General features: G+C 37.2%; 1 protein-coding gene across 3 annotated transcripts in view; it reads right to left on the bottom strand.

The window, feature by feature from the left end:
- The window catches only part of DNAI7 (dynein axonemal intermediate chain 7), an 88,913-nt gene that overhangs the window by 636 nt on the left and 69,419 nt on the right, over positions 1–18,858 (bottom strand). For 2 of the 3 annotated variants that reach the window (XM_055396564.2, XM_055396563.2), the window contains 6 exons: positions 15,094–15,169; positions 13,904–14,064; positions 10,944–11,100; positions 6,704–6,918; positions 4,573–4,740; positions 927–1,040 (listed from right to left, as the gene is read on the bottom strand). In XM_055396564.2, the coding sequence (XP_055252539.2) occupies positions 927–1,040; positions 4,573–4,740; positions 6,704–6,918; positions 10,944–11,100; positions 13,904–14,064; positions 15,094–15,169 (891 nt within the window). The remainder of the gene's footprint in view (positions 1–926; positions 1,041–4,572; positions 4,741–6,703; positions 6,919–10,943; positions 11,101–13,903; positions 14,065–15,093; positions 15,170–18,858) is intronic. The other variant, XM_088837273.1, reaches the window with a different exon arrangement.

Below are 18,858 nucleotides of genomic sequence, written 5' to 3'. Positions count from 1 at the left end.
GAGCTTGCTCAAACTCATGTCCAGTGAGTCAGTAATGGCATCTGAAGCATCTCATCCTCTATCACTCCCTTCTCCTTCTGCTCTCAATCTTTCCCAGCATCATGGTCTTTTCCAATGAGTCAGCTCTTCGCATCAGATGACCAAAGTTTTTCCATACGATGGTCACAAAAATTATGAACAATTTTTTTGGCCAACCCAATATTTGAAGGGCTTGAGTTCCCCAAATTGGTAAGATAAAAAGAAACATTCTTAATGTCCCATTTTTTAAAAAAACATGAAACTGTTCATATTATTGTGTCTATGGAGCTTATCAAAATATATTACTTCTTTAAAAAATATTTATTGAATGCCTTCAAGTGACAAGTGTTGTTTCAGGTCCTGGGGATATAACAACAACAAAACAAAATAAAAAATAACCAAACATATTAATAAATAACAATGACAACAATAAAACCTTGTCTTTGAGGTTTTGTATTCTAATGGAAGAAACACACAGTGAACAAGATAGAAAAATGTGGTAGCTCATTTATGCTAAAATAGTCATCAGTCAGCTTGCAGAATTCGATAACTTCTTTAGCAGGCAGTAGGAACTGTGCCCTAAAGGTTACTCTCAGAGGAGAAAGTTCATGAATCAGAGACATATTCACGTGAAAGGCTTTTACATTTGTTCCTCAGTTGATGTAAAGAGGTCTCCAGCCTAAAATCAAGAGCATTTGATATCATAATGGACAACGAAGGCATGACCTTTACATGGTTTGGTTTTATATTTTTGGCAAAATGAAAGAAAATGAAGTTTGCCAACTCCATTTTGAATTGTAATTTTTTCACCTTTTAAAAAGGAAAAAACATGGTCTACATTCATTTAGTTTTTGAGTACTTTATCTTCTTTTGGAAGACAAAAGTTTAAGGGGTTTTGCATACTATACCTGAAATATAACTTTCTTAGAATCACATGCTGTATTCCACTTACTCCAACAAAATGCAAAAGCAGAACTTAACAAGGCCATTTGACGATAAGCTTTCACTTCTACCGAAGGATGCTGTCAGTATAAAAACAAATAGAGTTGATCACAGAGCCTCTCAAGTCTCCCTTCCATCCTTGACCTCCTACAGTCTAGTCTTTTCTCAACCCAGATCCATTTAAAATGTAAGTCACGTGAGGTAAGTCAGAGAAAGATAAATATCATATGTCACTTATCAACAGAATCTAAAAAAAATGGTACAAATGAACTAATTTATAAAACAGAAATAGAGTCACAGATATAGAAAACAAACTTATGGTTACCAAGGAGGAGAGGTGGAGGAGGGATGAATTGGGAGGTTGGGATTGACATAAACACACTGCTGCTGCTGCTGCTAAGTCACTTCAGTCGTGTCCGACTCTGTGTGACCCCATAGACGGAAGCCCAACAGGCTCCCCTGTGCCTGGGATTCTCCAGGCAAGAACACTGGAGTGGGTTGCCATTTCCTTCTCCAATGTGTGAAAGTGAAGTCGCTCAGTCGTGTCCAACCCTTAGCGACCCCACAGCCTGCAGCCTACCAGGCTCCTCCATCCATGGGATTTTCTAGGCAAGAGTACTGGAGTGGCTTGCCATTGCCTTCTCCGGACATAAACACACTACTACATATAAAATAGTCCATGGAATTCTCTGGGCCAGAATACTGGAGTGGATAGCCTTTCCCTTCTCCAGGGGATCTTTCCAACCCAGGGATCTAACCCAGGTCTCCCACATTGCAGGCAGATTCTATACCAGCTGAGCCACAGGAGAAGCCACATGGAATTCCCTGGTGGCTCAGATGGTAAAGCATCTGCCCGCAATGCGGGAGACCTGGGTTAGATCTCTGGGTTGGGAAGATCCCCTGCAGAAAGAAATGGCAACCCACTCCAGTACTCTTGCCTAGAAAATTCCATGGATGGAGGACCCTGGTGGGCTACAGTCCATGGCGTCGCAAAGAGCTGGACAGAACTGAGCGACTTCACTTTCACATATAAAATAGACAACTAATAAAGACCTGATATATAGCCCAGGGAACTCTACGCAATACTCTGTAATGACCTATATGGGAAAAGAATCTGAAAAGAGTGGGTTTATGTATATGTATGTATAACTGACTCACACTGCTATACAACAGAAACACAACATTGTAGATCAACTATAATCTAGTTAAAAAAAATTTTAAAGAAAAAAAAAATTCAAATATAAAAAGTAATTTAAGTCAGACTCATGACTTCTTTCTCCAAATGGGGCAATGGCTTCCCCTTCCAGAGCAGAACCCAGGGTCCTAACAGAGCCTAACTGTTAGGCTCCACGGAGCCTCTGTGCTCTTCTAGCCCCCATTGTTGTTGTTCAGTCCCTCAGCTGTGTCCAACTCTTTGCAACACCATCGACTGCAGCACGCCAGGCTCCCCTGTCTTTCACTGTCTCCTGGAGCTTGCTCAAACTCATGTCCACTAAGTCGGTGATGCCATCCAACCATCTCATCCTCTGTTGTCCCTTTCTCTTCCTGCCCTCAATCTTTCTCAGCATCAGGATCTTTTCCAATTAGTTGGCTATCACATCCCCCATACACACCACTATCTCTCTGACTTTATCCTCTTCTCCCTTTGCTCTGGGTGCTCCAGCCTCCTTACTGTTTCATTCTTCTTGCTGTTCCTCCCATCCTCAGATACATCAGGCCACACCCTCTGGACTCTTTCCCTCCACCCCCCTTCCACTGTCCTCTCCAGCTGGAAGCTGATATCCTTCCAGAGATGGCAACCTAGCTAAATTCCCCACCTTGAAGCTTTCCTCAAATATTTCCTTCTTATTGAGCCCCCCTCCCCCTACACCATATTTGATATTGTACCTTTTTTTTCTTTCATTTATTATGCTTGTTGTTGATGTTTGCCTCCCTCTATTCTAGAATGTAAGTTCCACAAAGGCAGAGACCTTTGTTTTATTCCCTAATGTTTCCTATGCATCTAAAACAATATCTGGAATATAAGTGTTCAGAAAAAAATTCTTGAATACAATATTCTGAAAAGATGACTAGTATATAACGTTCAGAATTTGTAGAGTAACTGGCAACTTGAGTTACTATAACTGAAGTGGGATTTTTTCCACTATGCATATATGTATACACTCTTATAATGTGATTATTTCCAGTATGTGTATACCCATATTGTCATTTTCTGGTATATTATAAACTTGTTCTTGAGTTTAGAATTCTTCTGCCCAAAACATCTTTCATGATTAGGAGTCACTCTGTCTTCATTTATGTATCATGAATGTTTGACAAACATCTACTGTATTCTGGGAATAGGGTTGGTGCTAGAAGAATCAAAGTTGTTTAAGGAATGGTCACCACTCTCAAGGAGCTCAGAGTTTAACATGGAAGGATCTCATTTAACTCAACTTATGAGTTACATGAAGCAATATGCAGACAGGAAGATTCTGTGAAGTAGGAGGAAGTGGGTTTTAAGGATCAGTGGTCCTTGTATGTATTTCACCTGATTTAGCACATTTGGGAAACTGCTGAGTCATTTACTCTTTTCAGAAATCTTCCATATATGCACTCTGGAAGAAGAAAGCAAGCATACAAAATGGGATGTTGCCCAGACTACCTCTGCACTAAACTGACCAGGTGTGGTTGTGCTCCAGGTGTCAATATGAAGATCGTTCTACAGAATATTAAATTTGAGAGAGCCCTAGATTTCTCAGTTTAGTTCAGTCACTCAGTCATACCTGACTCTTTGCAATCCCAGGGACTGCAGCACACCAGGATTCCTTGTCCATCACCAATTCCCGGAGCTTGCTCAAACTCATGTCCATCGAGTCGGTGATGCCATCCAACCATCTCATCCTCTGTTGTCCCCTTCTCCTTCTGCCTTCAATCTTCCCCAGCATCAGAGTCTTTTCAAATGAGTCAGTTTTTTGCATCACGTGGCCAAAGTATTGGAGTTTCAGCTTCAGCATCAGTCCTGCCAATGAATATTCAGGACTGATTTCCTTTAGGATTGACTGGTTGGATCTCTTTGCGGTCCAAGGGACTCTCAAGAGTCTTCTCCAACACCACAGTTCAAAAGCATCAATTCTTCGACACTCAGCTTTCTTTGTAGTCCAACTCTCACATCCATACATGACTACTGGAAAAACCATAACCTTGACCTGATGGGCCTTTGTCAGTCAAGGAATGTCTCTGCTTTTTAATATGCCATCTAGGTTGCTCATAGCTTTTCTTCCAAGGAGCAAGTGTCTTTTAATTTCATGGCTGCACTCACCATCTGCAGTGATTTTCAAGCCCAAGAAAAGAAAGTCTCTCACTGTTTCCATTGTTTCCCCATCTATTTGCCATGAAGTGATGGGATTGGTTGCCATGATCTTAATTTTTTGGAATGTTGAATTTTAAGTCAGCTTTTTCACCAGAAATCACTGGATTTCTAGTCTTGCTATTTATTCCTTCCTTTCTAACTATAATCTCATTAAGTGAATATAGAAAACTCACTGGTGTACCTTAAGATTTATATAAAATGTAATATTTGCTAACAATCTAAATGTCCATCACATTAAACTTGGAAGGATTCATTCTTACCTTATGGTTTATAACAACATAAAGATGAGAGTGTCCAGTAGGGAAGATATTCAATCCAGCCTTTTTCAAAGCAATAATGAAAGAAACAGGAGTCATCCACTTTTCTTCCAAAATAGAGGAATGCTTTTTGTTATTTACTTTGATTGAAGCTAACATGCAGAGGTTTTCCTAGTTTCAATAAGAAAAAAGAAATTTTTATATAAGTAAGTTAAAGGAATTATTACCTCATTATAATTCCAGGTCCAGCTGTTAGGTTCTTTATACAAAATTATGGTTTTTCTACTAGTCATGTACAGATGTGAGAGTTGGACCATAAAGAAGGCTGAGCATTGAAGAATTGATGCTTTTCAACTATGGTGTTGGAGAATATTCTTGAGAGTCCCTTGAACAGCACAGAGATCAAACCAGTCAATCCTAAAGGAAATCAACCCTGAATATTCATTGGAAGGACTGAAGCTGAAGCTCCAGTAATTTGGCCACTTGACGTGAAGGGCCAAGTCACTGGAAAAGATTGAGGGCAGGAGGAGAAGGGGGAGACAGAGGATGAGATAGTTGAATGGCATCACAGACTCGTATATGAGTCTGAGCAAACTCCGGGAGATAGTGAAGGACAGGGCATGTTGCAGTTCTTGGGGTTGCAAAGAGTTGGACACAACTTAGCGACTAAACAACAGCAACTATTTTTTTTTTTTTTTTTAGAAAATCCTGTATTATCCTAAAGAATGCAGACCAGACATATTTTAGGCTTGATCCAAAAGGTCCACCTCAAAGTTTCCACATTACTTTAACCAGTTTATCAACTCTTCTCAGGCTCATCTGAGCAATCCAAGGATCTCTCTGGTGGCCTACTTTATAAGTTATGATCTAAGAATACTGCATGTGCTCCTGCTGAAGTAGAAGACTATTTGACAGCAACCATGTTGCAACTTTTAAAGATCATAATTTTTTACATGTATAAAATTTTAACATAATAATGCAAAATTATTATCCAGTTTTAAAGTTTGCAAAGTGGTAATCTGAAGGTGTACAGAGTTCAGATCTCTCCTCTGACCTTAAAAACCAAGTCTGATGATCTTCTAGCTTTCCTGCCACATTCATAAAGAATTTCAGGTTATATCTTTAAAAAAAAAAATCTCTTTTAAAAAACAACTTTCATGAGGTATATTTTACATACCATAAAATTCACCCATTTCAAGTGCACAGTTCAGTGATTTTTTTTTTTTTTTTGGTAACTTTACTGACTGGTGCAACTATCACCATAAATTAGTTTTAGAACATTTTCATCCCCTCAGTGAAATCCCTTATGCCTATTTATATTCATTCCCCACTTCAGCCCCAGGCAACCAGTAAATCTACTTATTGTGTCTTTAAATTTCAGACTCTGTAATTTCTTATTTTTTAATTATGAAAGTATAATCACATATTTAGAGGAGATTTGGAAAATACAGAACAAAGTTACACATTGTTCTACTATACGTTCTTTTTTAAAGTAGATAATTAAGATTTTTAGTTGGAGTTTCAATATCAAACTCTTAAAAATTAATAGAATAGACAGAAAAGTAGAAGGATATAGTAGGCCTGAAAAGCACCATGAACCAATTCAACATAATTAACAGTTATACAATTTTCACACAATAGTAGGATACAAATTCTATTCAAGTTCCCATAGACTACAAACTAGGAGACACTGGAACATAAACAGGAACATAAAATAAGGTACAAAAATTCTGTGGTCTACAGGTATTGAAATCATAGAGTCAGACTCTGTAACAATGGAGTTACTCAATAGGGATTCCAAATAGCTGGGTGCTATCTTCCTGTGATAAGATCAGGAAGCCTCTCTAGAGTGGACCAAAAACTCTGAAAGTCATACTGCAACCATACTTAGAGTTTCACCAATTGCTCCATTCCTGGTAATTTTAGGGCACAAAATTTACTTTACCTTTACGTGTTATTTCCTATACACTCAATATTTTATTTAGAAACTACAGCTCAAGGTATATTTTCAATATATTTATAAAAGACATATTTCAATATGTAAATCATCAGTGATTGACTGTTTTGACACACACTTTTATAGTCATCAAAGAGATTTAACTCTTTGGTATGACTTGCTATGACAGCGGTTTACCTTAATTTGTATTTGAAGTTCAGTAAATACTGTAGTCACAGTCAGAAGTACTTTATTCACATCAAGTGGTATTAGCTCCCACGACTGGTATGGCATATTAATATGGGCATCTTGAATTAAGGTAACAGGACAAAAAGTTTCCAGGTTGAATGTTATAAGTCTCTCTTTCGATTTGTAAGACACGTTGCTGATGCCATCAGTTTTCCAGTGTTTACCTTTACAATTAGGATTAATAAGACATTAGTTCCATTTTTTCCTCTGCAAAAATAAGATAAATGAAACCACTCCACTAACTTCAATATGTATAAGTTGATTTTTCACACTGAGAATAGGATCACAACAACAAACCATCTTCACTGGAGTTTCTTCCTGTCTACAGGATCAAGTCCAGATTCCTCAGCATGGTCACAAGACTTTCAGAATGAAGCTCTGCCTCTCATTTCTGGCTTCCTTATTTGCTACTTCTCAGACTTCTTTCCAGTCACACTTTTCTTTTTTTCCCCAACAATATCATATACCTGTAAGCCTCTGCACATGTAGTTCTTTCTTTCTAGAGAACATTTCCTTCCTCTTTTAGAGAACCTCTCTTCATCTTTCTTTTTAAAGAATTTAAAAATTCTCCTATCTTGAGTATACAATTATTTTTAGTAAATTTACCCAGTTTTGCAATCATCACCACCATTCAGTTTTAGAATATTATTACACTCCCTTCCATCTGCAGATGAATGGATAAGAAAGCTTTGGTACATATACACAATGGAGTATTTCTCAGCCATCAAAAAGAATGCATTTGAATCAGTTTTAATGAGGTGGATGAAATTGGAGCCAATTATACAGAGTGAAGTAAGCCAGAAAGAAGAACATCAATACCGTATATTAACGCATATATATGGAATTTAGAAAAATGGTAACCTGAACCCTGTATAAGAGACTGCAAAAGAGACATAGTCATTTAGAACAGTCTTTGGGACTCTGTGGGAGAGGGTGAAGGTGGAATGATTGGAGAAAATGGAATTGTAGCATGTATATTATCATAAGTGACCAGTCCAGGTTCGACGCATAAATTTTCCTCTGTTCATTTCTTTGCATTTGTGCTTTTTTAATAAAATTCTTTTTTAGAAATAAAAAAAAAAACTGACAAAAAAAAAATAAAAATAAAATAACAGCAAAAAAAAAAAAAAAGAATATTATTACACTCCCAGTAAGATCTCTTATGTCTATTTATAGTTAATTCCCATTTGCATCACCAGCCCCAATAAACTATTAATATACTTAAAGATTTGTCTTTTCTTAACTTTCATTAAACACAATCATATAATAGGTGGTCTTTTGTGTCTCTTACAACTCAATAAAACACAACACAACTTAAAAATGGGCAAAAGATTTGAATAAACATTTCATCAAAGAAGCTACATGAAAGTATAGTAAATGCATAAAGAAAGATGTTCAACATTACCACTTATTAGGGAAATACAAATTAAAACTATGAAAAAACATTTCACACCCACTAGGGTGGCTCTATTAAAAAAATAGGTAATAACAAATGGTGGCAAGAATATGGAGAAGTGGGGAACCTTGTGTTGTGGTTATAGCTCCTTTGAAAAATAACTTGACAGTCTTTGAACAGTTTAACATCAGTTTACGTTTCAACCCAGCAATTCCACTCCTACCAATATACCAAAGAGGAATGAAGACTTACGCCCGCACAGAATATACTACATCAATGGTCTCTTAGTCTCTTAAGGACCTGCTCAATATTCTATCCTAGGAGAAGCTGCCCTTAATGCTCCAGATGGGACCCACTCACGGTTCTGCTCCTTAGCACTCTCATCTATTATACAGCCTCTCACTACTCTAGCCCCTTGTGTATGATATCTTTCCCTGTCTGCCTCTCCTACAACTTTGAAAATTCCTGGAAGAAGGAATTATGTCTCATTTATTTCTGTCTTTCTTATTGTTTAGCATTTATTTTTTTTTTATGTACACGTCACATTTTTTAAAATTTATTTTTTATTGGAGGCAAATTATTTTACAATATTATATTGGTTGGTTTTGCCATATATTGACATGAATTCGCCCCGGGTGTACATGAGTTCTCCCTCCTGAACCTCCCTCCCACCTCCCTCCTCCCTTTATGCTCCCTAGCATTTTATGAAATGAACGAATCATTCTTTTCCTAGAACACCCTCTTGATTTCCACTTGGCTTTCTTGTCTTCTCACATGAAAGGTTCCACTGGCTATTTTTGACTTAATTTTTTAAAAAATTTTGGCATGTATTTATTTGAAGATTTACTGGAAAAAAGAAATACAACACTTTTAGACATTAGTTTTAAAGCATTCAATAAACAATAGTAGACAGGAATATATAATATTGTCCCTATGCACTTAAACTCTCCTCCTATTGAGGCCATCCTCCTAATGAGAATTATCTTGGATAATGAATAAAGTAATAAATAATAAAGTAATTCCCAACCTCAGCTGTCATTCCCATCTCTCTCTGGTTTTCATCCCCATACACCTACTTTTTTTAAAAAAACTTTTTAAAAAATTGGTGAATAGCTGCTTTACAATGTTATATTAGTTCTATTTTTGACTCGAATTCAATATAATAATTATATTAGAAAACTAAGTTATATATAGTTCCTCTTTTTGTTTTTACATTTACAAAATTATTTTAGTCTGTAACCATAAAAATTGTTGTTTAGTTGTTGTTTAGTCGCCAAGTCATGTCTAACTCCTGGTGACCCCATGGACTGTAGCTTGCCAAGCTCCTCTGTCCATGGGGTTCTCCTGCAAGAATACTGGAGTGGGTTGCCATTTCCTTCTACAGGGCATCTTCCTGTACCAGGGATTGAAACCCAGTCTTCTGCATTGGCAGGTGGATTCTTTACCAGTGAGTCACCAGGGAAACCATAGAGTTGTAGATTACTGCCATATAATTACTGCAGTTATAGTCAAATTTTACTTGTTGTTTTTCTCTGAATCATGTGGGATAACTGATCTTGTCTAATTCTAATTTTACTTTGATAAGTAAATATTTAGGAATGTTACTGTTAAAGGAAAGGAAAAGTGAAACCTCTAAAGCAACATGAAAGGAAAAAATTACCCAATATTCATTTTGATATATTTTATGGCTTAATGTATTGATAGAAATATACTGTTTTTAAAACATAAATTATCTCTACATAAACATCTTGTGGTTATTTATGTCTGTATAAGCAAAAATGTGGTGTGTTGTAGCAACCATAAAAACATTTAAAGTACAAAATAGTCTCTAAATTCTCTGCTCATAACTAAAGTAATAGTTCTGTGCTTTAGTTATCTTATTATCTAGATCTGTTATCTAGTATGCAAACCTTTTCACAAATAAATAAATGGATGTTGAATAACTCACCTACATTAAAAATAAAGCTATTCAACTTTCATCTAAGAGTCCCCAGATTTGCATATATTAATTCACAAGACCAAGACCTTTCAAAGTTTAGCCTGGCAACCCCACATCAGGTATTTGTTAATAATTGGTGAATCATTCACTTGTATTTGTTAACACTTCTGATTTATTGATATTTAACAATTTGAATAAGCAATAATTTCCCATGGTTCAATATTTAAAAGTTATAGAGGCATATAGTGGTTGGTTTTCCTCTTTCTCAGGTTTCCCATTTGCCCACTCCCCAACCTCAGTTGTTGCTTAGTTGCTAAGTCGTGTCCAACTCTGCAAACCCATGGACTATAGCCTGCCAGGCTCCTTTGTCCATGGGATTTCCCAGGCAAGAACAGTGGGTTGTCATTTCCTTCTCCAGGGGATCTTCCCATCCTAGGGATTGAATCTATGTCTCCTGCTTGGCAGGCGGGTTCTTTACCACTGAAGCCACCTGGGAAGAACCCCATCCTCAGTGCCTGGTTATAATAAGCTTTGCAATTTATAAATCATTAACATTAAAATAATCAAATTTTAATCACCCCAATCTGAATTATTTGGACATTTTAAGAGAGAGTAGGCTTTTCATTTGTTTTTGATTTGCTATACTATTTGATATTTTTATTCATTTCTTTCTTTTTAAAAATATCCCTATTCATTTCCATCAAAAGGAAACAAAGACCCTAGAATTGGCACAGAAATATGTATGATTAGAAACTCAGTTTACATTCTCCATTTCCTATTTTTATTTTAGGATTTATATTATCATACTTCTTTTCAATACATAATTATCAAAGCTGGTTAAGGCATCACTGTACCTTCAGCATCCCACCTTGCAACCATAGGATTCTCAAAGAAGATTACATTCTCGTGAACTTCAAGCATGACCTCTATGGGTGGGAAAACATTTTCTGTTTCAAGGTCTTCTGCAGTTTCTGGAGGATATGTATATTTCTGTAATCCCTCTTTGAGTATCTTTTAAAAATGACCAAGATAATACTAAGTTAGAAGCTGGCTGGTAACAGTTTATGATGTAAATATTGCAGAGTAAGCTATATATGTTAAATAAACACTGCAGTTTGGTCACATTTCACTATAGAGTGACTAACAAAATGTCACAACAAAATTAAAGATAAATGATTGAGGGAAAAAAATCACTACATTTGAATGTAATTCAGAACCCTCCTATAGGCCAGATTCTAGGCTGGCTGGGACTCAACTACTCATTTTATTTCTCCAATAATTCTATGAGATATATATTGAACAGAGAAAATAACTGGGACTTAGAAAAATCAATTAATGTGCCAAAGATTACAAAATGACTTCAAGAAGGCACCAGAAGCCGAAAGTATTGAATTGGCCAAAAAGTTCATTTGGGTTTTCCCCTGACATCTTACAGAAAGATCTGAACAAAGTTTTTTGACCAACCCAGTAGATCTATAGGACCCCAAATCCCATGTTCCAGTAACTTGGTTATGGTGTGTGGGTGAAGACAGAAAGAAGAATAAGGAAACTTTTGAGAAGTGTGGAAATAAATGAATGAAATTAATTAAAAATCATCATATTGCATACCTTAAACTTATGCAGTGTTGTATATCAATTACATCTTAAAAAAGCAGGGGGATGGTGAGAGGGAGAAAGTAAATTAAGCCAAGAGCAGATGTCTGTGGGATAAAGAAGATTTGCCTATTATCAGAATTTAGCAGAGATGGATCTAGGAAAGGGAAGAAGATTACAAATGTTACAAAACAGAGGAAAAAACTGGATGGGGAAAATTTCTAGAGGAAGTGTGAGATTATTTAAAAGGGACTTAGAAAATGAGGACGGTCTCTTCATTGCAGGAGAGAAAAATAAGTGTGATGGAGAATACTCTGGCCTCAAATAGAGAGCTTAGAGTAGTATCAGGATACCAGGACAAAATTCAGGAACACCAGATCTTTGTATGCATCCTTGAAATTCCCAGTTCAGGCTTAGACCTTCCTATGGATAAAGAGTTTTGAAAGCCTACCTCCACCAAAGGGTGTCTTTCTGGACTCAACTCTGCCCTTCAGGTATTTCTGAGGTAGGGAAGGCTGATTCAAATAGATTCTTCAAAGTGGCTGCGTGCTAAGTCGCTTCAGTTATGTCTGACTCTTTGCGACCCTGTGGACTGTAGCCCGCCGGGCTCCTCTGCCCATGGAATATCCCAGGCAAGGATACTGGAGTGGGTTGACATGCCCTTTTCCAAGGAATCTTCCTGACCCAGGGATCGAACCCGTGTCTCCTGAGTCTCCTGCATTGATGGTGGATTCTTTATTGCTGAGCCCCTGGGGAAGCCCCTCAAAGGGGCTACAAACCAAATTATCTCTCCAGGGTCAACCTAATAATTGCATTCTCGTTTATGAGAAGGGGAAAGAACAGCAATATTATCCCTAAGAGGGTAAAAATTAGTTTAGAGGGGCCATAAAAAAATTGTACTCTTTTAAGGTATAAAACACAAATATACATATAGCACATATGTAGATATACAGTATACATGTGGTATTAATATTTTATGGGGGACAGTTAGGAAAAAAGTCTACAAAGGCTCCTTGGAGGGGTGATAATGAAAAAAAAGATAAACACTAATTCAAGAATTCCTGTGCATAAAGAAGTTGTGACTTCTTCTAGGCTCCTCTGTCCATGGAGTTCTCCAGGCAAGAATACTAGAGTGGGTAGCCATTCCTTTCTCCAGGGGATCTTCCTGACCCAGGGATTGAACCTAGGTCTCCTGCACTGCAAGCAGATTCTTTCCCATAATGGGGTATTATCTGGGTGTAGGCCACTAAAAGTTAAGTCAATACTAGTGCAAATGTTACTACTGAAACAAGAGTGAGAACTCCTTGAAAAATGATTGACAACTGCTACCATCAGTATCCTTGTTACTCAATGTGTGCCATCTGTGCATCAATACCATTGGCCTTGCTCACATCAGTGCTTTTCAAACTTTCATGCGCAGTTAATATGCAGATTCTGTGGACCTGAGAGAAAGTCCCAAATGATGCATTTCTAACAAGTTCTCAGGTGATACAGATGCTGCAGGTTCATGGACCACACTTGTATATCAAGGATACAGACCAGTGGTTCTCAAACTTTGGGGTGTGTCTTGCTAAAACACAGACTGCTGAGTCTTACCTCCAAACTTTCTGATTCAGTAGGACTGAGGTGGGGGCAATGAATTTCAATTTCTAGCAAATTCTCAGATGATGCCAAATGATGTTGATGTTTCTGGTCGAGGGACCACATGCTGGGAGAACCACTGATTTAGTCTAGAATCCACAAACTATGGTCCTTGGAAAATCCAGCCCCCAACAGTTTTTGTAAAATTAGTTTAACCAGAACAGAGCCATGTCCATTCATTTACCAATGGTTACTTTAATGTTACAATGGCAGAGTTGAGGAGTTGCAACAGAGCTGGTATGGCTCACAAAGCTGAAAATATTTACCACCTGGCCCTTTATAGAAAAAATGTGATGACCTCTGAAAATGACTGTCATTATTAAGGCCAAATTGGCATGATATAAACCGTGTTACAGGTTTACAATTAAGTTAACATGTATGAATTCTTGTTTTAAAATCCGTTATTATTTCTTATTTTGATTCATAAATTCAAGACAGCTTAAAATTACATTTTCCGCATTTGTGCTTGTTTAATAGGGTTAAATCATTTTAGGGTTAAATAGATGTTAAATCATTTCAGATAAAGTTAAAGCATGGGAAATAATTTTATCCATAAATTTTGATTCAAGAATCAACCTACTTCTACAATTATCCAGCCCTTCATTGGTTTACACTGTGGAGGAAGCTCCAAAATATCCAAATGGTACACTCCGCCCAGGGTTGTGAATTGGCATAAATCAACCTCATCTTCTTCAAGGAAATCGGGCTTTTCAAAAGCATTCTCTAACAGCAACTCCTGTGCTGAAATTAATCAGACTGATTGAGTTTATAAATAGATCACAACATTTCTGTATTTTCTTAGTAGGGAAATGAAAGCATTCTAATGCTGGTAAGGAAAATTTTTATTTAGCAACTACACATTTTCAGAATGTGGTTAATTCAAAATCATTCACTTGAAAGTGGGAATAGGCATGCATAATGTTAGGGTGCAGGGGAGGGCTCCATTTATATTTTTCATAGGTAAATTATCTCATAAGAATTGCAGAAAAGCTATAATGATATAAACCTAGTTGACTGTGCACTGGAAAAAGTGAAGTGGACAAGAAGTTTGTTATAAAAACTATGCTAAGAACTGTATAAAAAATACATTTCTAAGGAGTTTCTTGCAAAGAAGCAAAATGATAATGTTAATGAAAAAGATTACATAAATCTCAAACTAGAAGTTCTACAAATTAGATGTCACTATCATCTTGACATTTTAAAACTGTATCCAATTGTTATTTGCCAGGATAAGACTAAATACAAAAGTGTGAAGAAATTACTAACTTCGTGTGTGTGATTATGAATGTTCAAGGCAACACTGCTTGTAATAATAATAAAAAAATAGAAATAACCTTATTTAAGTCATTATTAATAGACGATAATGTCCCATGGCATTACATAGATACTCTAAAAAGTAAGGTTACCAATGTGTTCTGACTTAGAATAATGTTGAATATTATTCACTTAAGTAGAATATGTATTGTGTTTTCTGTGTGTATGTACAATAACAAATATTGTTAGGTGAAAAAAAGTAACTTTCAATAAGGATATGAATATAATATGACCCGATGGTTTTATTTAAAATCAAAAAGAGAGAGACAGAGACAGAGTACAACAAATTCAAAAGAATTGTTAACACTGGTTATCTCAGAAGAGAGATGAGGAAGAATTTTCACTTTAAATATACTTCTGCGACATCTGAGTTGATTTTCTAATGTCCTTGCATTTCTTTTGTAAGCAGAAAATCCCAGTCAAGTTAAATTCTAAAAATGTGACTTAGAAGAATACCTGCTGAAACTGTTTCACTTAGTAATTTCATCTCCATTTCATATTTTGTGGTTTCAGGTTCTTCCTGGACAGGACACTACAGAGAACACAAAGACAGATGGGGGTGATTGTCAATGTCTGCACAGCCCAGATTCACTCTCTTCCCATTCTAGTTCCCCCTAGGTTTCTGCTACCTTAATTCCAGGACCCCAAATGGACACTTGCTCTGGTCTAAAACTGGACTCAAAAATAATACTTTAAAAATTAATTTAAATTAGAGCATATCTCCACAAAACCTCACAAGGCCATGAGCTAGTTGCTCAGATTCTCTGTAGAAAACCCCCAAGCATAAAACAGAGGGACTAGGAAGCCATGCAAGCTATACAAATATTATTTATATTGGCATTTTGGTTTTAGTCAAGTTTTTTATTTTGCTTGATTTTGGCAATAAACTCTCTGAGTAATTCCAAAGCCTGTTTTTGGGTAAGCCTCTCAAGAAAATTAAAGATGCCATGCCCTAAGTAATGCAGAAGATATTATTACATCCTGGTATAGCAAAACAGAATACATAAAGAGGACAGAAGAATTTAAATATGCCGTGTGGCACAGTGGTAAAGAATTTGCCAGCCAATGCAGGAGATGTGGGTTTGATCCCTAGGTCAGGACGATCCCCTGGAGTAAGAAATGGCAATCCACTCCAATATTCCTGCTGGAAAATTCCATAGACAGAGGATCCTGGCAGGATACAGTCCATGGGGTCACAAAGAATCAGACATGACTGAGTTACTGAGCACACACGCACGCCATTAACTTACCTTTGTGAACTTAAGCAAGTCATTTAACCACTACAAGTCACAAAGCCCTGATCTAACAACTGATTCTATTATATGTCTAAGCACTAGACATATAATACCTCTTGTAAACAATCCTAAGCTATTATCTTCATTTTACAAAAAGGAAACTGAAGCTTATGGAGATAACTGGTCTAAGGGTCCAATAAAATAATAAAGTAAAGAATATTGTACACTGTAAATTACTAGATAAATGCAGTGCTACTATAAAACTTTAGCATGTGTGTGCTAATATTTGCAAATAGGAAGGATTATATCTAGAAAAATTCATTTGCCCTCAAATACCACCTGTCCTTTTGTACAGCAATAGAAGAACCTTATACCAGAATCCCAGTCAGAAGCTTAACATCAGTTAATCCCACCATGCTGGTCATCCTCATCTACCATACAAAGCCAAGTCCTTCTTCAGTTCAGTTCAGTCGCTCACTTGTGTCCGACTCTCTGCGACCCCATGAATCACAGCACGCCAGGCCTCCCTGTCCATCACTAACTCCCGGAGTTCACTCAAACTCATGTCCATCGAGTCGGTGATGCCATCCAGCCATCTCATCCTCTGTCATCCCCTTCCCCTCCTGCCCCCAATCCCTCCCAGCATCAGAGTCTCTTCCAGTGAGTCAACTCTTCTCATGAGGTGGCCAAAGTATTGGAGTTTCAGCTTGAGCATCAGTCCTTCCAATGAACACTCAGGACTGATCTCCTTTAGGATGGACCGGTTGGATCTCCTTGTAGTCCAAGAGACTCCCAAGAGTCTTCTCCAACACCACAGTTCAAAAGCATCAATTCTTTGGCGATCAGCTTTCTTCACAGTCATCACTATATTTCCCTGTATCTTCCTCTTGACCAGTTTCAACACTATGCATTCTCTGCCAACCTTTTCATCAAGCCTCTGACATTTCTCACTTACTAACTCATTCATTCAATGAAGCTTTACTGAGTGCCTGAATTGTACAGGCATCACTAGACACTAGGAGTAAAAAGAAAGAAAAAGCCAAGGTCCTTGCTTAAGGAGCTGTCAGTCCATTAGGGAAGCAAAGTGGGTGCCATAGTGCAGGAAGGGGTCCACAAGAGAAATGCAAAGGAAGAGTGGTTAATTCTGTGGGAAAACCGTCTGGGGGTGGTAAAAACAGAAAACACTACGGGAATGTGGTCAAGTTTGAACTAAATCTTGGAAGATAATTAGGTCTTCTCAAAAATGGTGGGAGAGAATTCCAAGTGTGAGTGAAGGAGGAAAGGTGTGAAGCAAAACAGAGAGTTCCATACACCCCCAAGTGGTCAGGTATGGTTGCAACGAGACAGGCTAGGAGGGTAAAGATTTGAAGCTGGAGTGAGGCAGGGTCCAACGTGTGGAGAGCACTGGATGCCGCTCTAAAGATTAGATTTTCTTCTATGGGTAGAAGAGAGACCCCAGAAGACTTACTAGGAAAGTAACACGAAGAAATGCATTTGGAAAGGGTTTTTTTGGTCGCCAGATGATGATGTATCTCTTAGTAAAGAGTAGGGAATCCAGGGACTTTCTTGTTGGTCCACTGGTTGAGAGTCTGTCTTGCATTGCAGGGAACACGGGTTTGATCCCTGGTCAGGCAACTAGGATCTCATATGATGCAGAGAAATTAAGCCCATGTGCTGTGGCTCCTGAGACCATGTGCTCTGGAGCGCGTGCCACAACTAGAGGGTCTGAGCACTGCAACAAAAGATCCCACATGACGCAACTAAGACTTGATACAGCGAAATAAGTAACTAAAATAAAACAAACAAATAAATAACTGTTCAGAATAGGAAGTCCAAGGTAAGAGGATCAGGCACAAGTCAAGATAGATACAATCAGGGTCATTAGAAGGAGCTTTGATGAGAAATGATGAGGAAGTAAATCAACATAGCTTGGATGGAGAATGGATATAGAAGACTGATTTTCAAATGCTGGGCTTAGGTAATAAGACAGATGGTGGCAAAAATTATCAAGAAAAGGAAGAATTGGTTTTGGGCGGGGGGAGTAGTAAATCTGATTGTGGATATGTTGAATTTGAGATGCCCATGGGACATCTAGGTGGCCTTTGATATTCTCCACCATTAAAAAGCCAGCTGCATTTCTTTCTTACAGGAAGGATTTTCTCTGACAACAGTATCAAAAGATATCAAACCAACAAGGGAGTCAGGCTTTCCAATTCACAGTTTCAAACATTTGAGAATTCTTCAGCATGTAGATCAGACTGATTTTCTACCTGGCAGGGAGACCAAAGAATTTAGACTTCTCAACAGAACCTTGATAACCACAGTACTTCAGTATGCAACAACAGGAATTTATCTGCATCTCTATCATCACATAATAGAATAATCTTGTATGCAGCTCAAAATATTGCCGTATAATTCACACTTTTTATAAGTTTATGTTATTCTTTAGCTTAATTGACTCTTTTTTGAAGCTAGACTTCTAGAGAATGGAAGTAATGGGTCAATTTACACTCTGGTGCAAACTCCTAAATCTTAACTATTCTAGAATGTTTTCTTGTAATCAGAGCTAGAACATACTCCTGCACAAAAAGTAAACTCCAAACCACATTTATTGATCCTATAATCCTTCAGCATTTTACACATTCTAAAGCTCCTTCTGTTTCTTTCATTGAAGCTGGAAAAAATGCTCTTTCTTCATATTATCATCATGTTTATATCTGCTAAAGAAAAATACTCTTCCAACCTGTTTCAGAAAATTTTACATACTTTTTTCTTATAGCTAAATTTTAATATGTAGTGTTTTGTCAAGTCTCAACAATTACCAAAGTGGAGTTTTTCTTTGAGTTACACTAAACTTATAATAAATCTATTTTTAAAATAACATTTAAAAAACTGTTTGCTTGGAAATGTGGACAGAATATGAAGCAGAGAAGGTAAAGTATAACTTTTCAATGACACCTTGGTTCAACTGGTTTATGAATTGGCT

The sequence above is a fragment of the Moschus berezovskii genome, chromosome 6, assembly GCF_049115385.1.
Source record: "Moschus berezovskii isolate FMDL1 chromosome 6, NW_MosBer_1.0, whole genome shotgun sequence".
Lineage (NCBI taxonomy): Eukaryota > Metazoa > Chordata > Mammalia > Artiodactyla > Moschidae > Moschus > Moschus berezovskii.
Note: the sequence above shows the minus strand (reverse complement) of the source record. Positions and strands in the feature narration are given on the sequence as shown.